At 32.4% G+C, this 23,299-nt stretch overlaps 1 protein-coding gene and 1 pseudogene across 1 annotated transcript in view; both read right to left on the reverse strand.

Annotated features, from left to right (window-relative positions):
• PHIP (pleckstrin homology domain interacting protein) overlaps nucleotides 1-23,299 on the reverse strand; it is a 121,665-nt gene that overhangs the window by 65,713 nt on the left and 32,653 nt on the right. Inside the window, exons 5-13 of the mRNA XM_029943190.1 lie at nucleotides 23,037-23,197; nucleotides 13,311-13,532; nucleotides 12,936-13,036; nucleotides 8,342-8,412; nucleotides 6,912-7,012; nucleotides 6,781-6,821; nucleotides 5,915-6,013; nucleotides 4,976-5,129; nucleotides 4,405-4,539 (exon numbers count right to left, since the gene is read on the reverse strand). Of these exons, the coding sequence (XP_029799050.1) occupies nucleotides 4,405-4,539; nucleotides 4,976-5,129; nucleotides 5,915-6,013; nucleotides 6,781-6,821; nucleotides 6,912-7,012; nucleotides 8,342-8,412; nucleotides 12,936-13,036; nucleotides 13,311-13,532; nucleotides 23,037-23,197 (1,085 nt within the window). The remainder of the gene's footprint in view (nucleotides 1-4,404; nucleotides 4,540-4,975; nucleotides 5,130-5,914; nucleotides 6,014-6,780; nucleotides 6,822-6,911; nucleotides 7,013-8,341; nucleotides 8,413-12,935; nucleotides 13,037-13,310; nucleotides 13,533-23,036; nucleotides 23,198-23,299) is intronic.
• On the reverse strand, nucleotides 13,696-20,606 carry LOC115296380 (annotated as a pseudogene).

Genomic DNA, 23,299 nt, shown 5'->3' on the forward strand with positions numbered 1-23,299 from the left:
ATACATTTTCAAGTTATTTCTGGAAATAATTTCTGGAAATGTTACTTTTAACATTTAATGGAAATTTCAGAGTAGAGTTCAGAACAACTGTCATCAAAACAAAGTTATACTAAGCTTGCTAGCTTGAATAGTTTGACATATTCTTAACATATACTATCTGACTTCAACAAAATACCCAAATACACTTTTATCCTGAATATATATATATAATATATAAGTATATAAGGGCTGTTCAACCATAACATGAATAATTGACAGTTTTTAGATGAATGTAGTAAAGCTTAAGGGCTAAAATTTATATATATTTTTAAAGAGAATAAAGTTGTCTTACCATAATTTTCTCTACAATACTCTTTTTACTTTCATTCTCTGGTTCATTAAAAACAAAATAAAAAGAGGGGTGCTTGGGTTGCTCAGTCTGTTGAGCATTGGACTCTTGATTTTGACTCGGGTCATGATTCCAGGGTAGTGCGACTGAGGCCTGGGTCAGGCTCTGCGCTGTGTGGAGCCTGCCTAAGAGTCTCTCTCTGTCCTTCTCCTCCCACTTGTGTGCTCTCAAATAAATAATAATAATAATAATAATAATAATAATAAAAGAAAAGTTCCAGATTTCTACCTTATATACTTCTCCAACAAATGCTATTAAAAGTTTATTTGAAGATTATTTTATTTTTAGTTAAAGATGAGACAATGGTGGTGGGGGATGCAAGGAACATGTATTGTCTATTCCACTTCATACCCTATTTTATCTTCTCACTTGTCATATATTTCTTGTATGTAACAAAAGCAAACCAAACACCCACCCCCCAATTGCTTTTCCATTCAGATCTTCCATTAAGAGGAAAGCTAGCAGTAAAATTAAGCAAAGTAACTCACTTTTTCTAGACAATACCACTAGTAAGTTAGAACTTTTATTAGATTTTGAAATGAAATAAATTAGGGGATTTTAAAGGCAAACAAGGAGTTAAATCTTCATCTCAATTCTTAATCTCAAACTTTGTTTATAAATTTCAGTGGTCCTAGAATAAAGTGTCAGATTTTTAAAAGTCTAAGTCAAGGTTTGATACAAGGGGAAAAAAAGGAATTCAAATATTTATCAGAATGATGAGTATCAGTGCAATATTAATACATCAGTGCTTCATATTTTTCAATTTATTAAATGTATAATTTTTTATTAAAATATAATTACTCCATTCTGAACATAGGCATTTATAAAACTCAACTTTTCACCTGTGAAAGGCATTTTAGTGATACAGTATTTTTTTACTATTTCTAAAATTTCAAAAAAAGAAGTTTAATTTTTGTAATAGGTAAGAAAGGGACAATAAAATGGTGATTAACACAAAATAATTATTTGTTACATGATTTCAAAACTTCTTACAAAGGTATTATGAATTTCATGTAGAAAATCCAATTATTATAAAAAAGAAAAACCAGTTTTAAGCAGTATTCTCAAAATATAATTGATAATAACCTGTATCTTTAAGAATTTATATATACATCTTTTGTTCTTTAAGGGCAGTTTACATGCCTTATTTCCTAGTTGTATATTTGTTTAATAGTAAATTTTTTCTTCATACTATAAAGCTTTGATTTTAAACTCACATGTTTAATATTTATTAGTCCTAATAATACTTCTTCTAAACTTTTATCATTTCTAGTCTAAACAGGGAGTATTCCACGAGAATTATTCACCCTTAAATCTTCCAAGGCACTATATACTGGTTCCTCTACAGAGTACTAAAAAATTACTTACTAAGTTGAACATATAATTACTGGTAAAATTTAATATTAGGGTTTGAATTTGTACTTCTTCAGCTTTTATAGTCTTTTAGTAACTGAAAAAAATAACTGAATTGCTACACAGAGCTAAATAAAATGACTACTATAACCAAAATGCTACATTCATGATAGTAGACAGTGAACACAAGCTTCTACTCCTCCCTCAAATTGTTTTTATTTTCTTAATAGCAATGCTGGATGCTTTATCTTCCATCTGTCCACAGAGAAAATAAACAATGAAATGAACAAAAAAGCAAAGAGCAAAAAGTAGGGCACTTACAGAACTTATAAATTAAGAGACAGAAAAAAATCATCAAGCTAAATTTTAAGATCTCAAAAGATCTACTCAGAGTTAATACCATTATAAAAACGTTTTCTCCTGGTGACATATCACTAACTAGGTAGTTAGAAGTTAGCTATGCAATGGCCAACCAATAACTAGAGTTAGCATTAAGAACATAGTAACAATGGAAAAAAAATATATTGGTTTAAAACCCCAAGTTTCCTTGTAACAGCTCTGTGTCCTAGATAAACCTGGGCAGAGCAATTCATCTCTATACAGTTTCTCCATTCATAAAACCAGTAATAATAAAATATACCCTTGACCTTGTACTACAAGGTTTTCATGAAAACCAAATGAGGTAATATATAGAATATTTTGGGAGTTATTAAAAATCATGCAAAAAATTAAAGGAGTATCCTTATTTTATTTAGATAAAGTGTAGTTCATTTTCTAGTTTTCTAAATATATTTTTAATCCTTTTTAGTCTATGTTTTGTCTTTCTCAGTTTGAGTATTCTATGGATACCAATCTATTTATTCTGCCCTTTAGATGCTTTTCTATCTCCTATTCTTGGAAGAGAAAAAATATCCCTAATCTAAAACTGTTATTAAAGCAATTTTTAAGGCACTAATATTAACTAAATCTCTTAGTTAATTTCAAAGACTATGCAATATAATGTCTGACTTCAATTCCCAGCTACATCACTAATTTGTAATGGTCTAAGAGCAAATCACTTCAGTCTCAATGTATTCAAATTTTTATAACATAAGGTGGAATATTAGTGTGATCAACTTACCTGAACAGGAAAAATTCACCTTTGTAGCTTAAAGGTGAAAGCAGTATTCAAGTATGAGATAAAACTTCCCTCCAAACCCTCTACTAACCACCAATGCTTTTCAAAAATACAAAATTACTAAAAAAAGTCACTAAAATACATGTATAGGCCACAAATTGTTTTCTTTAGAAACCATAAAGACAAATTGAGGAACTAATATTTTTATTTAAACAGAGATGCCTCAAAAAGGAGCAAACCAGAAACACCAGGATAGAAAAGAATTATGTTACCAGCATATTTAAGGATTTGCTTCTTAAAAATCTCTCTATACACATATCACTAAGGAAATCCATCTGTCACTAAAAATTGTACTCCAAATAATTAGCAGTCTTTTTAGAAAAATAAGAACTTGACAAATCTTAAGTTCTTACCGTATGTACACTAAGGCATATCCATCAACACAGCTAACTGAATTTCTCCACTAACATTTATCTTCTTATTCTTTCCTCTGATTTTACTAATTACTTCTTACTATGTAGAACTTTACTACGATTTTCAATGAAGTATAGTATGACCTTCGTGAATTTTTTTCACAAACCCTGGCATTTCACAAATGACACTGAGGGTTTTTTTGTTTTGCAAAATAACTGACTCTACACACTATTAATTGTACCTTTTCATGACACATTACAAGAGGCTTCTATAATTGACTCAAAAAAATCTAAAGATGGTGAAATAGTAGAAATGTTTTCATTTTTTCTTTTGTTGAAAGGTATCCCTGATATATAGGAAGTAGATTTTTTTAAAAATGACTGATAAATATAGCAGTATTTGAGGAAAACTTCATACAGTGGTTAGAGAGAAGTAGAAAAACACTTCACAGTAAGCTGCTTTTTGATAAAAACCCATTTGGTTTAATATCAAAACTCAGCAAAACATACTAAAAATTTGTGTAAGAAGCAAAATTTAGAGGGAAAAGGGGCTTACACACAATAAATACCTACCATACTACAATTTGATGATAAAAGACAAGAATGCCTTTAATTTGGCTTTAATTTTAAAATGGGTGTATTAGGGAGGTCCCTGGCTGGCTCAGGAAGAGTATGAGACCCTAGGTATAAGGGTCATCAATCAGAGCCCCATGTGGGGTGTAGAGATTACCTAAATATAACTTCATAAAACAAATAAAATGGGTATATTGGAATAAAAGTCTGTTGTACAAGAAAACTACTAAAGTACAATATAATTTCTTCACATGATTTTCCAAACTTTTTCCTTATCTATATTATTTTGTATCTTTGTGAATTTCTCAAAGTATCACTGTTAAATCTATTTTAGAAACCAAATTAGTTATCACCAGTATACATGTACTGCTAATATGCACAATTTTCCTTTGAATTTAACATCTAAATATAAGTGTATAATACAGAATTCTTTTTTGAAACTTAAAGGCAAAATATGTCTAAATAAACTCCTAAAGATGGATTTCCTTTGTGATATGCAGGGTACCTGCATGAAGTCCCCAAATCTTTAACAACTATAAAATGAAGAGACTGATAATTACCATATTGAAATAAGATCGAATTTTGACTCCTCTTGCCAGATCCCACACTATCACGTTTCCATCATGACCAGCAGAAAAGAGAACTCTTGGATCGAATGGGTGTGGCTCAAGGACAAATACCTCATCTTCATGACCCTGAAATATTTTTGAAGTTGCAAAGAATTATAAATTTAAAAATGAAAATTCAACCAAACATCAATATGGCAACATTTCTAGAATATGAATTCTAAGAATTATTAAAGTAGCAAAAATCTTCAAATTTATCAAGGTATAATAATGAGGCTGAGCTAATACCAGTGTTCAGGGCTTTGCTATCATTTGGTGAAACCAGAGACTACTATTGATGCAGCCCTACATATTAAAGAATAGCAAGGATCTAGATTTCTGAGTCAAACCCTGTTTAACTGCATTTTAAAATTATTCCTAATCTCCCACAAAGATGTGTTATCCATCTAGCAAGAATTTTTGGTGATCTTTATAAAAGACAGTATTTATTCTTTACTCCACAATGAAAATATTTCATTCTATAATCAGCTTCATTATAACAAATAAAAATGAGTTTTTTCCTCACCATCAGGACATGAATTAGTTGACCGGTGTAAGAATTCCAAACTTTCAGAGTCATGTTATTAACTGCAGTTATAACTGTATTGTCATGTCGATCCCATGCTACCATAGTAACTTTCATTTTTGTGATTTTATCTTCTATTCCTTGAAGGTTTTGGCTGAAAGTGATGGAGGCAGTATTTGTTTACACCAATATTATTAAAATAGTAGTATGACAAAAACCTAAATGTGTCTTCTTATAATCTGTATTTATATTCAGTACATAGATAACTATCACTTAATAGTAATTAAAAATAATCTGAATCAACAAAGTATGAAGGCAAATACACTGCAGAGTCAGCAAACACGCAGGATTTCAGCACTCCTAAGTCCTTAGTAATAAATGACCTTGAGCAGGTTATCAATGCTTTAGCTCTATCTAGATCCAAGAATTCTGTGCCTTGCTGCTCACTCTCCATCTTCTGCTGTTGTCATGCCCCGCTACTTGCTTTCCTCTCCCATCCACCTGAGACCACTATATGCAGAGTTATTTATTAAATATTAAAACCAAAATAACAGTTACAAAGTGTAATATAATTTCTCTTGGCTAAAGAAAACCATTAGATACACTACATCAACTGTCTGTGACGCATAAACACTATAGTGTGTTCCACGTTTAAAACAAAACTAGGAGAATTCCTATAGTACTATCATCACCTTAATAAGTCAAACTGAAAAAAGTCATTAATGCAGATCTTTGTATATATATATGGCAATAAATAATTTTAGAAGTATCATCCCCTTTCCATCTCTAGTAACACCTCTAGTTATTACAGAAATGTAATCATTTTAACCTGGATTATGACACATGTTTCTGTAGGCTGAGAGTCACATGAACCTATAATATAGCATACTTTAAATGATCTTCTTATGTTTATGTAATATTTCAAATATGATGTCTTACCCTGCTGGACGAGTAGCCATATCCAACAAAATGCTCTTCCATTCTCTTCGTTTAAAATGCCAAATACGCGCTGTCCCATCACGGCTCCCACTCACAAACCTGAATTAAAAGAAGCCCACCCCCCCCAGAAAAAGACACATGTACTTTACTAAAATGCATTTTTCCAGAGCTGTTTTCTAAAATACTAAAAGACAGCACTTATCTTTTTTTAAAGAGCAATCTAATAGGGATTACTCTTTGTCAGATATTCTCTACAAATTAACAACTTCTGCAACTTTATGGGCTTTTCAAACTTCATGCACATATTCTAATGTGTATGGCTAGGTCTCAAAAGGACATTTAAAAGTGATTCAAGGCCACTATTTACTGCCTTACAAACAAAATGAGTATTTTTCGATAGAAAAACACTGAGTTTCCTCTCAACGTTAAAGAACTTGACTTCTTTTACTCAAGGTAAAAGGTACTTAGAAATAGCTTTCTTTCATTTTGAAATAAGAATCTGAAAAATTTACAAAACATATTTAAGTTTATCATCAATAAATAGTTCTGCCTCAAATATTACATTATAATACATTTCCAAACTCTGTTTCCCCACATTTTAATATGTATAGAAAATATATAGAGTTGATATAAGTCCCTATTATTAAAAGTGACCAAATAAATGAACATTAATAGAAATAAAACACAAGACATGTGGTCACATGCAGGTGAAAGGGATAGTCACTCTTGAGTGTTAACTGCTCAAGATCCTTATTTTAGGTAGTTAATTTTTATACAGTTCTAATTAAAATCTGACTAAAAGAAATGTCTATGTTTGATAACCTTAAAATTGGAATTAAATTTACAAACAAAAATAATCATTTTACCTGTTGCTAGTGTTGGAAAACTGGATACTGTCAACCTTGTCCTACATAAAAACAGATAACAAAAAGAATCCTGAATATACACTGTTAAACTCATTTAAGTTGTACCTATCTTATTCTTTTTCAGTACTTACAGTATGGAACTCCAATTCTGATATTTTCTCTGGCTGACCTGATCCAAAAAAATAAACCCGAATAATATGATCTGTGCTTCCTGTGGCCAGAAACATGCCACCTGAGGAATAAGAGCAAACATTTCTGAGTAAAACACAATTTCAAAATCTCTGAGAATAAAATGCAATAACATTACCATAATATACACCGAAGATTAACATTTTACTCTAAAACTATGCATATTTATTCTAAGCATATAAGATTACATCTAAAACTGAACTTAATGAACTTAAAATTTACAGAAGTAAAGATTTCCACTATAAATCATCTCACTAAGTGATTACATATTTTTATGATAAAATTCTTCACCCTCCCTAGAAAACATGCCCTTTAACTCCACTGACGTCCTTCTCTTGCCACATTTCCTCAAACTTTTAGGGCCCAATTTCTTCAATAGGCTGTCTTCTGCCACCCTGCAATCAAATGAGCCTGCTATCCTCTGAACTCTAAAGACTTTGTCTTATAGCACATACATTCTACTTTGCATTACGTTATTTATGTATGCAATTTACCCTCTCTACTTGGAATAAATATTCTTACAGTGCGGAAAACAGTGCTCTATATAACTCCTTAGAGTACTCCAAAATCATGTATAATGCCTATAATTATAATGTTATTAATAAACGGAAAACTGTCTTCATGGCAATAGAAGTGGAACTCTAGAAGTTAGAAATCAAACATGTTTGGATATTAATGTGGAAAAAACAGATTTATGCCATTAATGGGCTATCACTTATCTGAGCAACTATGCAATTCACAATTACAAACTGAAAAGATTAGGAAAACGCGAAGTAAATGTGAAACGATTTGGTACCAGGTACATTTAATAGGTATTAAATCTATTAATATTTCATCTCATTTTCTTATCAATTCATTTCAAATCTTCAAATTATATTTTGTTTAAAGACATATCCATGCAAAATGCTACTACATAAACTCAAAACATAATTGAGGTTATTAGCATTGCTACGTAACTTTTTATAGAGCAAAGAAGAATTTGGAGCAAAGTAATTAATAATTACAAATAGCAATCAAATTTATTTTACTTAGATACAGGATACCTCCCAAATGCCTTAAAAATATAAAATACATTTAAAATACCTTTCTTCCAATGAGATACCTATTCAAAGATCTATTATTTTATAGAGTCAATTCTGAAACTCTTCTTCTCCAGAGCAGAGCATTATGGTCTCAAAGAAAATTCTTAGTCATGAGAATACATAAAACAAAGTTCAAATATTTCTAAATTAATTTATGACCATCACCTGATACATGTATGTGAATATGATTTATATTACAACAATAAATATTTTCCAAAATTTTATGTGTTCCACTAGAAGCTTTCTAATGTACAGCTTTAGGTAGAAAATTAGGGAGAAAAAAATCTTACCAGCACTAAAAGAAGAACAGATCATTTGAACTCCAGGCCGAGGGCGCTCTGTAAATTTAGCAGGTCTTGGACTATAATATAAAAAATTAAAAATTAAAAATATCCCTAAAGGGAACAGCAACACCAGAAATGAGCTGTTTCAAAAACTAAATACAGAAACAGAAAATTAAATAAGAAGCAACAGATGGCTCCCTTCCTAAAAACAAGTTGGAAATGATTATGTGTCGTGATCAGCAGATCTTATGGAAACTCTACAGATTTTGTAGGAGCCCAGATTATACAACAAGCCACATATGAAACACTCTCAAAACCACTGTCACACCAGACATGTAGTTACTAATTACACTTACTTCTAATCAAATTTAACAGGCTTCAGTTTTTCATACTGTACCATGACCATGCACAAATATGTAAGAAAATAAGTCATTTGAAAAGATGCACACACTAGCAAAATAGGTATTGCCTCTTGTGGCATACGTATACCATCAGTTAACTACACTTTTTCAATATTAGACACTGTTTATCTTCTAATGTGACAAAATATGCCTTTTAAGACACCAAAAAGAATCTTAAACACTTATCCTACTGAAAATCTGAAGACTGTTTGAATCTTATGTCAATTCTAATGTTCATTCAAAATAGTCATCTACAGGAGTGCCTGGGTGGCTCAGTCATTTAAGCATCTCACTTTGGCTCAGGTCATGATCTCACGGTTCGTGGTTTTGAGCCCCGCATTGGACTCTGTGCTGACAGCTAGCTCAGAGCCCGGAGCCTACTTCAGATTCTGTATCTCCCTCTCTCTCTGACCCTCCTCTGCTTGTGCTGTCTCTGTGTCTCAAAAATAAATAAAAACATAAAAAAATAGTTATCTACAGAAAAATCATCTTCCTTTAAATATATGTACATTAACTATATAATTTCTTACTACTAGGTCTTATATTTACACTACTGACATTACATGTTTATTACAATCAACAGTACTGAAGAAAGAAAAATTATAGATTTTATACCATACCAGCTCCAATAAATACATATTTGTAATGCTCTAATACAAGGATTTTATTTAAAGCCCTACTTAACATACATTTTGATCTAGTTTTTCTCAAGCTATCAGGGGAGAAAATTAAAAAAAAATAGAGCCTTCAATCAAAGTGCACTGTCTAACTTCTATAATCCACAGCAATTAATTATAAAGTGGTTTCAGTTTTGTGATCATATAGGAGAAAAAAGATAAAATATTTATGATCAGTTATATATTCAGAAAAAAGAATCTTTGTCACTGATACAGAACACAAAAGTATTTGTTAAAATTTTTAATTAATAAATGTATAAATAAATTTTTAAAGTGACATAACAATTTTTCCTAATAGTCACAAGCCCTGACATAACTGAGCATGAATAGTTTAGAGAAACAGAAAGTTTTTAAAACCTAAACAATTATTCAGAATAGAATTAAAGTAACCATAAGTAACTTAACCTGAAATTATAAAGACAACTAAATACACTACTTTCATTAACATCTTAAGGATTCCAGCTATCCATTTTTGTTAATTTTTGGCACAACTGTTCATCTAAGTGTTAAGCAACCATTTAGCTGGAACTTACAATCAGAATTAGTCATATAGATTGCCATTTTAAATGGACTTTAATATTTTTAAAGGGAAAAAACAGATAAACAAAAACAAATAATTTATTATCTTTTAAATGTCTATTTGTTTACTTCGGGAGTGGGGGGACAGAGAGAGAGGAAGAGAGACAATCCTAAGCAGGTTCTGTGCTGTCAGCAGTGGAGCTTGAACTGTGAAATCATGACCAGAGCTGAAAAAAGAGTCAGGTGCTTAACCAACTACGCCACCCAGGAACTCCACAAGTAATTTATTTTTAAATGCACATTTGAGGAAATATTTTAAGATAAGGCTTTTGTATCAAAGTTTCCGAGTTCAGTTTCCAGCCACTTATCAGGTATTACGACCTTAGGCTAGTTAACATTTTTGTACCTCAGTCTCATCTATAAAATGGGAGTAAAAACAAAACATATCTTAAGAGTTACTGAGATAATTAAATAAATTTAACCCACATAAAGTGTTTAGTACTGCACATCAATAAGTATTAGTATTATTAGTATTAGTATTTTACTTCAACTGGTTGAATTAAATCTATTCAATTAATTAAAAAATTAATTAATTGACAGATTCAGTAGTCTATCAATGAATAACAGCTTTTAATCTGGCACTGTGCTTGAGAGGAGGTTGACACTATACTCCCAGTATCTGCCTCTATTTTCTCTCCTATCTATCCTAAAGAAAATAATTGTGCCCTCTTCAGAGGACTGTCATAAAGATTAATGAGATGACAAATGTAAGGTGCTTATTAGTACAAGCTTGGCAGACTAAGTGCTTAATCAAAATTTGTAATCACTATTCTCATCTATATATTTTAGGATTCCCATTCTCCTCTTACATCTACATATGCTTAGACAGCCATTCTCCTATTCAGAGATCTCTTCAGCCAGCTTCTAAGTCAACCAGCCACTCCTATTTCTCATCTAAGAAGCAGCATCTTTATTAGTGGGAGTTGTTACCATATACATAAACTCTATATAAAAGCAAATTTCCCAAGAGGCTTGGGTTTCCAATGTAGATTTCATTTACTAAAAAAACTGATTTTCTCAATGCATATTGGGTTGCTGAAAGCAACTCTCATCAGATTATACAAAAGTATTACAACTCAATACAATTTTTGCCTTTGATCAGTAATTAAAACACACATGGACAGTAACAATCTACATCCTGCCAAAATTTTTGGCAGTTATTAGCCATGAGTAAATATGGAAAAGAAACTAGGTGTCCCCAAGTCTATTAACTAAGAAAAAATTACTCCTTTATGTCTGACTGTTAAAAGCTTTTAAGGGACAATTACAAGAATAGAAAAGACTACTACCTATTATAACTAGAAAAAAATATGTATGTCCAAAAATAGGAAAATCATGAAGCAAAGTATAGCGTGAACTCAGTGGAACATAATGCAGCTATTTAAATTATTATAAATACCTATGATAAAATGTTAAGAAAAAACAAAATTATATACATTTCTCTACTTACATCTACATTAAAAATACACATTTCCATGAAAAAAGTTTTTAGGGTAGTTGGTTAATGGATGAATCTCTGTAAAGATTCAGGAAAAAATATCATTTATATGGAATAACTCACTTCTCAAGAATCTAGATAAATATTATCATACTTAGCAATGTAATCCTCAAGAAGCACAAAGTGAGGGTTTAATTTTGAGAAAACATTTTTGTTCCTATTCTAATTTGAAGACTATTAGTCATATTATTCTTCTCTATAAAAACAAAACCTGAAAAGACAATGGCATCCTAATCTGGTCCATAAGAAGGTAAAAAAATACTCAAAGGAAAACAATTAACTATTGCTACTGTTCATACACATCAGTGAAATATTTAAACTTTTATCTAAACATTTAAAGAAAATCTTTAATATTCTAAATATTAAGAATGCAACTAAAATGAAAACAATTTGCTTTCTCCAAAGAACCATGTCTTTAATAAGAATCCTTTTTTTCAAATGAAGTACATTTTATAATGTTATTCTACCTGCCATGGCCTCCTAATGCCTTCCCATAAGCAGCACTCTCCAGAAATGTTAATATACATGAAGCTTACTTATGTAAACACTACTGTTTCAAAATTATAAAGACATTTTCAAATTTCTCAACTTGAGGTGATATTTATAAACAAAAGTCAGAATTATTGAGATATACCTTCTAATCTGAAAGACGTTCTACCATGGGAGCATAAAGATGACCATTTCAACACTGCAGAATCACTGGATACACCAATTCCCCATTCACAGACTATCTATGGGGTAAACCGCAGCACTTCCTCTCCCTACTATACCCACCTGAGAGGTGGCAAGGCACAGACAGCATGGGACCAAAGGCCAGAGAAGTGTTCTAAGTTCTGGCCATGCCAATTCTTAAAAACTGTTTTGCCTCATTGTCCTTAATCGAAAGATAACACTGTCTAGTCAACTTATTGTACTATACCAAGATATTACAACAAGAGAAAGCACAATTGCAAAATGCTATATGGGATGAGATGAGGATGCATTTATCTACCCTGATATAGTTTAGTAAAAATTTAACCAATCCGTTTCCCTACGTTTCCTGAGATCTTCAATAAAATCTAAAGTCTGTAGATGCAGTGACACAAATAAACTACAATTCTTCTAAGGAATAGCCTTGGGAATTCTTAAGATTACGTTCTCAACACCAGAAGAAGCAACTGATATGAAATTATGCCATATAAAGAAAGGAGTGGTAATGAAACAGGTATGTTCTGAAGGAAAAAGCTAAGGCTAGGAAAAAGAAAAAATAAACATGTTAACATAAGAAACTTTCGTTGAAGCATGAAAAAAAGGGGCAAGAAACATGAAAATCAAAGAGGTCAGTGAATGCATTTCTGTTATTTATTTAAGGAGAATAAATAAATTTATACTTCTTGTTGCTATATTGTTGCTATTTTAACCATTAAATTAAATAATGTATTATGTGAAATAAAAGAGCAACTGACTTTATTTTAAGGGTTCCAGCATCCCACAGCCAAAAGCAAATAGTGCCATCTGCCCCTGTAGAAGACAGATATCTCTTTGAGCCACTGCACAATGGTGAGAACTGAAAAACAATTGAAGAAAAAATATATAAGGAGAGTGACACAATCCAAATAACCATTTTTTTTTTTACCATATAGACAGCAGCTAATAAACAGAGTTAGAAAGTATCCACAATGGATGAAGGTAATGACTAACACGTATTTGAAGTCCACATATTTAAAAAGAAAAAAGAAATATTCCTTCTTCAATTTAGTAGCTTTATACAATGGATTACACCAGTGACTTAAAATTTAAATTATAATCAAAAGGATTTTACAGGGATTAAAACAATTAACCTGTAGTGACGTTATAGATGCACTGTGGCCCTGAAGAACAGCCAAAGGTGCACATGTTCGAAGACACCAGACTCGGATCATTTTATCACAACTTCCAGCTGCTATCATGGTATTCTCATAGTTCACAGCCATGTCTGATATTTCAGCAGCATGTCCTCTTAAAGTAGCTAATAATCTTCCATCATCTGTCGCCCAGATTTTCACAAGACAGTCATCAGAACCCTTAAAACAAAAATGAGTATTAATGAAATTAACTATAAATTTTAATTCAAATTCTGAACAGAGATAAAAAATTGTATCTGTTCACTTCCCAACACTTATATTCTTAATTACAAAGTGTTAAATACTTGTTTTAGGAATTTTCCGCTATACAAGGCTTTTTTGATTATTCTCTTATAAACAATACCTGTTTGCCCGCCAATCTACCAGAAGTAAGACGTTAATAATAACATTTACCAAGATCCCCTACCCACCACCCCTGGTAACCTCTATCTGGAATCTTGTGAAAGAATTTGAACCTCTAAAGTAACAAAACAAAATTGTAATAGAAGAAATGTAAGACACAATAGTGATTAATCCTGTCTATCTTGTTATGTTATACAGAAATGAAAAAAAAGTAAGCTTTTTGGGGGCTTTTTCTCCTAGGAAGCTAAAAATGTAATACATAAATGAGTTTCCCATCAAGAATCTTCAGCTAAAGATGTTACATATAAAATCACCAAAGCTAGTTACCATAAAAATTTTCATTTTATCTCATGAAGTCAATAAAAATACATAAATTACACATATATTCTGCTATACTAGCATAAGCTCAGAAAGAAATTGTAAAAGATAGAGGTTTTCTAGGAATACCCATGTTTACAAATAAACATTTCAATTTCACATAATCAAAAACAGAGATTAGAACTTCTAGGCTTTATTATTCTTTTCTTTTCTAAGTTTCCTTATTCATTTTATAGCTGTAAATTTATACTTTTTTACCAACCTCTCCCTATTTCCTATTTTTCATTATTTGGAAGTTTAAATATACAAAAAAAGTGGAGAATATTGTTATAAGCCTTATATATCCATTTCCCAAATTCAAACTTAACAGTTTTCCATGGTGGCATGTTACAACCATCCAAAATAATTCTTAAAAACAAAAACAATCCCCCCTTATATATAACATTAGAAAGTAGTCACAAGATCCACAAAAGTGAATGTACAGATGTATTATCACCTTCATACTGATGACATCCACAAACAGTATTAACAGAGCATTTTAAAGTAAATATTTATTTACTGAGAGAGAGAATGAGCAGAGAAAGAACGAGCAGGGTTGGGGGGGAGAGAATCACAAACAGGCTCCGCACTATTAGTGCTGATCTCCCAACCATGAGATCATGACCTGAGCCAAAATCAAAAGTCTGACACTCAACTCAATGAGCCACCCAGGGGCCTTAACAGAACATTTTAAATGCTGTATCCTAAACCAGAGTCTGGCAATACTACCTAGAATACTCTCAATTAACTCCTATTCTTCTGAGCTTGAAAGCAAATTAAGTGGATAACCAACCACTAAAGACCAGTGTAAAACTTAACTTTGGTAAATTATCTACATTAAAATCTGATATTCTTATCCCATTCAATAATCTCAGGCTCTTTATCTATAAAACAAGGTGGTTAAATTGGATGATTCCTAAGGTTCCTTCTACTTTAAAATTCAGTGATTCATGCACTGATTTATACATTTGCCTGGAGATCAAGTATGTGCAAAACACTAGAGATACAAAGACTAAGCATTCCTGTCCTTAAGAAGCAAGGCAAAAGAGAATAAATGCAAGAACATTTACATGTTATACTGTTGATCAGAAGAGATTCAAACAAGGAAACAAGGTGTTTTTCCTGAGAGATGAAGAAATAGGATCTGGAAAAAAGTCTAGAAGCAGTGATGCCTGGAGAGAGGCTTCTGCATGAATACGCAATGTAAGGTAGTAGCAGCTTTGAGCACAGACTCCAAGGTCAAACATCTCAGTTCATGACTTGGCATGACCACTTTCATTTTATTTAACCTTGGGTAAATCACAGGTTTCCTATGGCTAAGTTTTCTTTTCTGTATCTACTTCATAGTGCTGTTGCAAATACTAAATAAGTAATTGAGGATGGAGTACCTGGCACACAGTAAGAGCTATGGACTATTACCACTGCTTCTGTCTGTAGTAGTATTAGTACTTTCACTTCAGTGATATTCTTTTTAAGTTTATTTATTTATTTAGACAGAGATGGAGGGAGAAGTGGGAGAGATCATGACCTGAACCGATCTCAAGAGATGGATGCTTAACGGATTGAACCACCCAAGCAACCCTACTTTAGCAATATTCTTACTACTTTAAAAAGAACAAAAACATTCCATACTGCAACAAGAGAAAAGTTTGATCAAAGGCATGAAAATAAATGTGAGAACTTCAAGTAGTCTGTGTGCTAACCTTGTGAGGTAAAGGCATGAGGATGAAGTTAGGGAAAAACTGCGAAGGACCTTTTATCATATACTATGAAATATGGTTTCTAATAGGGATCACTTAAGATTATCAAGCAGGTCAGTATCAGCAAAGATTCTGTTGGCATCAGTGGGAATTAGGATAGAAAATCAGAGGCCAAGTGAAGTTGTTAAAATAGTACAGGCAAAAGAGAGGAATGATAAAACTGAAATTATGATCGCAGAGAAAGCTAAAAAGAGACAGATACACAGCTGTTTGGGAATTAAAAGAATGAAGATTATATCGCTGCAATCAGTGAAAAGTGAAAAAGGAATGGTAGTAGACTATGACTTCCAGAAAGCTGGTCTACATACCACTTGGTACATGGGAACTGCACTAAGCATCTGTTGAATTAAAAACAGCAACAAAGCATTTATATTCAACTCTTCTAATTCTATAAATTAAGTCAATTTATTCACTCTGTTTCTCTTCTAAAAATTAAGGTAATATTTGGCTCCGGCCTAAATTCATGACAAAAATAAAATTTAAGTATGTTAATGCTGGTAGAATATATGAAAAAGTAAAATCATGACATCTCATTATGCTTCATAATACTGATAGAATTCATTTTGTTCTTATGTATTTGAATATGTTTGTTTGACATTCTACTATAGAGGGTGTTTCACATATCTTCACATTAACAGAGAAAAACAAAAACCGAACAACTTTTTAACCAAAATGCCAGCTTTTAATGAAAATAGTAGGAACCTGTGATCTAGCATCATTGTTCAGTGACTTTTAACCAATTAAAAGAACGAAAAATCCTACTATCTTCATATTGACTTTATTATTAGACGTATCACCAATTTAACATTTTAATGCTCAATATAGACAGGTATTAAAACAAAACGAATCATTACTTGTGATCATTCATTTTTATGGAAATGTAAAACTAAGAATGGTCTTACAAATTCACTAAGTTCTTTTAAAAGGACTATGAGAAACAAATAAACATACATCAACTGAAAAGGACTGCATAAGAAAAATTAAATTTACTGGGAAACATTTTTATTTTTTAAATGTTTACTTTTGAGAGGAGGGAGGGACAGAGAGGGCATAACGGAGGATCCGAAGCAGGCTCTGTACTGACAGCAGAGAGCCCAATGCAGGGCTCAAACCCACAAACCATGAGATCATGATCTGAGCCAAAGTCAGACGCTTAACTGACTGAGCCACCCAGACACCCCTGGGAAAACATTTTTAAAAGCACTATACAGGTGTTTAAATTGAATGTGGAAGAATAAATTAATACTGATTAAGTTATTCTTAAAAAAATGTAGAGCAGAATTAGAAGAACTTTCCTTCCTTCAGCCTACCTCAAATGTTAGTTGGGTCAATAACAGAACAAAAAGTAGAACACTACCGTCTTTAAATCAAAATGTTAAAATAAGCGTTATGGATATTAAAATAAGATCAATGTTATGTAATGACGAAACGAACAAGATGAACAACATAGTCATCGTAGTTGGCTTTGGCTACGAGGAATTCATAGGTTTCTAAGATGTATGAAGAAGAAAAGGTATGGTAGAAATAGCAAATGTAAAGTAAACTGGAAAGAAATTAGATTGATGTCTAACCTTGGCACCAAAACAATTATCTGAGGATTAGTTCCTAAAATGGGAGAAGGGAGAAACAAAAGAAGGAACCCAATAAAAGTGAATAAAGCTTGGAAATAAAGTGGAGGAAGAGCAGTAAGAAAAAAGGAAAAAATCTGTAAGCAAAAGTGGAAAAGTCCTGCTAAAATTAGATAGCATGATTTTAGAAAAACTTCAACTGACAGTTCTTTTTTTTAGCAAAGCTCCAACGCCTAGGGGAAAACAGAGTAGTCATTTCTTTTCAATAACATCTAAATGTTGCTCTTAGGACAGAGGATAGGCAAAGTGAGAAAAGCTGCGAGTACAAAGTAGAAGTGGAAATAACAAGAAACTAAGCTGGAAAGGTTTTATCTGAGGAAGATAATAGAAGGTTTTAAATACCTGTTAAGGAGTTTGGATTTAACCCAGTGAGGTAGCTCCTGAAGAATTTTAAGCAGACAAGACTTGGTTACCATAGTATTTTTAGCCACAATAAGTTTTAAGAAGTCTATGAGCTAGGTGCAAAATAGAAAATGCTTTTTTTGGAATTCATTTTTAAATCAAATTTAAACATTAAGCTAGTTTTTAATGCCACGCAAATATAAGACAGCAGTGTATCACTAGTCTCACTCTTCAATAATGTAAAATTGTCAAAATTATTGTGAAAGTGTGCTCACTAATATGTTATCATTTGTTTATGTAGCGTTTAAAAAATCTGAAAAAAATTACAATGAAAAGAATGTGCAGCTTCACCTTATTTAAATCCCCAAATAAGACATGACATCAAATTTTCAGTGATTTTTTTAAAGACATCATTGGCAATGCAAAGATAAGGCCAAAGATGCAAAAAATAGTAATAATAAAAATAAAATGACCTTATCTTTATTCTGAAAAACAGCAGGGTAGACATTATTTATGAAAAGACCTGGTAAGAAAGAATGGGACTTAAATAAAACTTAGATTTGCCTGAACACAGGATTAAGCTTGAAGTACCCTATTAATTTATATATTACACCGCCACACCCAAAGAAGACATTCTCACAATAAAACCATGTGCCTTTAAAATAATCAATATGCTCTGTACCTTAGGATAGAGGAAGAAAACTGAATCGGACTTTACTTAGGAATCATGGTTTCTTTCTTTCTTTAACTTTTAAGTAGACCACAGAGATAGTAGCAGCAAAGACCTTTCCTTTAAGCATGCAACTGGATCTCTTACACTGTGAGTAATTCCTGTCTTTTTTTTATGCTATAACAACAACAAATTCTATTTTGTGAATCCCTCTTAGAAACTTCAAAGTTTCATGAAAAAAAGTTTGAGAGGTAAAATGCAGATAAATAAAAACAAATACTGACTTTCTCTATAAATGAAGCAATGTCTAGTATACATAGGACTTTGGTATTCTGGTGAAGAAAAACTCCACATGTCTCTGCGACATGGCTTTCCACTTTGTCATGGCCTTGGGTATTAAACTTCTTAAAAATCTAGAAAAAGTCCTACCTAATGTTACGAAAACTTTATGAAACAACTTCAGTAACAGGGCTTTGAATCACTTAAAATCTATGCAGAAACTAAAGCAGAACCTAAAAACCTACACTCCCAGAATTTAAATTTCTGAAAGGCAAGGTTTAAAGGCCTAACTGAATTTGTATTTATATATTTACTTAAACTAAAGGCTAGAAGATTAGAAATGACAATTATGTGAACTAGTCAGTGATAAAGAAAATACAGGACGGAATAGTAAGTGCCAAGGAATGTTTGACTTCTGCAAGCAGAAAACCACATACATTTGGAAACAGTACAGCAGGTTACTTATATAGATGATCTTAAAAGGAAAAAGTAAATCTAATAAACTTTTTCTTGCTAAGAGGAGCATCAACTGTGCAGACCAACCAAAGATTACTACTTTGAAATAAAAAATGAAAATTATATGATATTTCAACCTATATCTTGGAGAATCTAGCAGTCCTTGGCAGAAATCAAGAGAATTCTAATTTTTCTTGCTACTACTACACAGATTTGAATCAGATTTCACTCTTGATGTCTTTAGAACAAACAAAATTAAATGTTAAAAATATCATATATATTTTCATGTATACTGCAGTGTCATTTTCTTATTCAAGCTAAAAGTAGCTTGCTCTTCAGGCAGCTAAAATTTCTTTGTAATTTAAATGTAGTTCAATGTTTTTTCAAAAAGATTCCATTGATTTTCTTTCTTACCAATCTACCAGACCTGTTTCATTTCCCTTACAAATTATCTCAAACTTCAGTATCAACCATTTCAACACATGCCCAATTTTCTCACTCTCTTATCCACCTAAACCACCAATTACTAACCCTATCAATGTAATTATTGCTTGTTCTTATCCTGCCCCCAGGATACTAAGTATTATTATGGAAAAAGAGGATATGCGTACTAAATCTGCAACACTGCAAGTATTATTTGGGAGGCTAAAGCTAGCTGGTCCCTATTTGTCACTCTTTTCCTAGTATGAGGCTTTATCACGCATCTCTAGTACCCAGTTCTGTTTCCTAACAAAATATTTCCCAATGAAAAGGAGAATCTGTTCATTGTGAATCTAACAAACTATCTTTTGAAATAGACCAAAATAAAGTGCTCTTTATACATCCATCTATTTATTCTATCTATATCCCTTAAAGACCTTTGTATATCAGAAGTCTACTATTCTAGTTCCATCCCCTTGACCAACAATTTTTCACAAATTTATCTCCTATAAATTACTATGCTCTTGCTTTCCTTCTGCTTAATAGACTTCTTTTCATGAGGTTGTTTGTCATCTGCAGCAGTGTTATCCCACATCTCTCCCAGTTTCTCTGCAATATCACCAATGGATAGGCTGGGATGTTCTCCTTTGATTTTGGGGTGATACTCAGAACAAAACAAGAAAAAGGCCGAAGGAGGCCTCTTGGGCGTACTGAGATCCTTGAACTTCTTTGTTTCTCCTTTAGGAGGGATATAAGTTTTCATTTCTCTTTTATAATGGGCCTTGTCCACCTTTGCATGTTTTTTAATTTTTCTTTCTGTTTAGCAGACATAGTCTTCATCTCTCTGAGCGCTTCTTAGAAACTGAGAAGCTGACTGAAGCATCTGGGTGCTTCTTCTTGTGCTCCTCCCAGAGAGTTTGCATAAAGAATGCACAGCACGACATTTGCCCCTTGGCTTCTAAGGATCTCCTCTGTCCATGTTTAATTATTTTCCTCAGTGAGGCAGAGTCACCCAATACCTGTCTGGTTCTCACTTGCCCCAGCGTGGTCTCTTATAAAACCCAAATTTTAAAAATAAGAATTTCAGACAGTGATACTTATTTTAAGAAAAATATAGTAAAGTGTCCAAATTGGAATAGATAATGGTGAAGTATAGTAGGGAAGATAGAAAAAAGTTTGTAATAAAGAGAGTGGTGTCTGAACAGAGAACTGCTAATAAAGGAGTCAGCCATGGAAATATTTTGGGAAAGACAATTCAATGCAAAAGGAATAGCTACTATGAAGGCTCTAATCCATAAATGGGCTTTGCAAGTGTGAAGTACAGAAAAAAACCAGTGTGTAAGAAGAATACAAGAAAGAAATCTATCTTACAGACATCTGTCTATATCTCCCCTTACAGATTCTAAGTTTCTTGCAAGAAAAAACATTATTCATTTCTTATCGCCAACTGACTGGTTGATTCATTCATCACTTGTTCTACCCTAATGTACACACCAGATACTCTGAGGCACTACAGATCTAAAAAGGTTCAAGGGGAGTCTGGTGGCTCAGTCAGTTGAGCGTCCGACTTCAGCTCAGGTCATGATCTCATAGTTTGTGGGTTTGAGCCCCGCATTGGGCTCTGTACGGGCAGCTCAGAGCCTGGAGCCTGCTTCTGATTCTGTGTGTCCTTTTCTCTCAGCTCCTCCCCTGCTCATGATCTCTCTCTGTCTCTCAAAAATAAATAAATATTAAAAAAAAAAAAGAAAAAAATTCTAGATTATGTATCAAATTAAAATTAAAATACACATAATGCATCATAAACTACAACAAACAAATGTTACCACCCTATCATTTTAAAGAAAGAATCCCACCAAGGTATTTTACTAACATTAAAAATTATGTGTTATATATTTTTATAACCTGAAAGCAATGGCATTAACTTTACACTTACCAAAATGAAGTACAAACACAATGTAATACTTCATTTCAGTTTATTACTATTTTTGAAAGAATCCCTTTAAACATTACAAATGTGAAATTTACTTGGAGAACTGAATTTAAGTATTTAGTATACTGAGCCTAAAAAGGCTAAATGTGATTTCCCATTACCATTTGAAAGCAAATTACTGTTGTAGGTATATCAAACACTTCCGTAAAAATTAAAGATACCTGTTCTGCACTTTAAAAATAGTGACCTGTCAGAAAATTTAGAATTATTTCTTCATAGAAAACAATGGGGAAAGGTGAAAAAGAATGTGAAAGAGGAGAATACTTATCTAAGAAATGATCTGCAAATGCCTGAGTAGATTAGAAGCAGGGAAAAGATATGTATGGAAATCCTTCCCTACATCCTACTGTTAAAGCAAACATTTTACAGGTGACTGGGTATATGGGTAGAGGAGAGAAGCAGAAGATATAAATAAATCTTAGTTTACAAGCAGATTTACTTAAGAGAGGAATCTGGGGGTGCCTGGGTGGCTCAGTTGGTTAAGTGTCTGACTTCGACTCAGTTCTTGATCTCGAGGTCCTTAAATTTGAGCCCCATGTTGGGCTCTGTTCTGACAGCTCAGAGCCTGGAGTCTGCTTTGGATTCGTCTCTCTCTCTCTCTCTCTGCCCCTCCCCTTGCCTGTGCTCTCGCTTTCTCTTTCTCTCAAAAATAAGTAAACATTAAAAACAGAAGAATCTTATTGTCCCAAACTGTGTAAAATTTGCAGCTGCTCTCCAAAGGCAGAGATAGGAATTTCCATTTTAACTTCCATTTCCCATTTCCTTTCTTCAGAGAAAATTAAGAACTTTGTGAATGAATGCATACCTTCAGCCCACAAGGTAGTATTCAATTATAAGAACAGTGTAGTAACTATTACCCTTAGTGGATATAATAGTTAAAGCAACTAAAAATAAATATTTCCGAAAGTAATTTTCTCAGCTAAAGCTGAAAAGCTGCTTTTCTCCATTTAACAAGCTAAAAGAAAGTACAGCAAATGAACCCAAAGAGCCTCTTTAAACACAAAATCAGATGTACTCAAGAATGAAGTGCTAAGAATAATATAAAAAGATACATTTAATAGTCCCCTCTAATTTGCTTAACACACTTTAGAAATGCCCCTTGGTATAGAATTTAGATTATTATATGACATTTTATAAAATGTCAAGCTGCGTATTTGATATAATGCCCAGAACTACATTTATGCAAAATGTAGCAGTATCATATAGCTGTGCCTGTATTATAACATGTCCTTTAGGAACTTTCCAATCCTGGATCAAGTTCAACTTCAAGTAAAATCTATTATAGTAAGCTAAGTTACCTGAATATCCAGTTTTGCATTAAAAGAAAAAAATAAAAGTTCTATTTCAAGTTCAATTATAAGCAGTGTTTCTTCAATGACATATGAATTAAGATAATACTTCAATTAAAAAATTACTTACAGTAAATATCCGTCTGCCAGTTCTATCAAAAGTTACACAGTACACAGATGACAAGTGTCCAAGAATTCGTTTATGCATTTTCATGTGCTGATAGACTGCCGTCGGAACAAGTCGCTCAAGCCTGTATTTCCCATTGAGCTTCCGTGAAAACAAAGTATCCGCTACCAAGAAAAAGGGGAAATAAGAGTGTAATTCAGAAATGTTCTCATTTACCATCTTTTAAGAATTCATGTACTCCAACTTCTCATATGTTGGTAAAAACA

The sequence above is a fragment of the Suricata suricatta genome, chromosome 7 (assembly GCF_006229205.1).
Source record: "Suricata suricatta isolate VVHF042 chromosome 7, meerkat_22Aug2017_6uvM2_HiC, whole genome shotgun sequence".
NCBI classification, from domain to species: Eukaryota; Metazoa; Chordata; class Mammalia; order Carnivora; family Herpestidae; genus Suricata; species Suricata suricatta.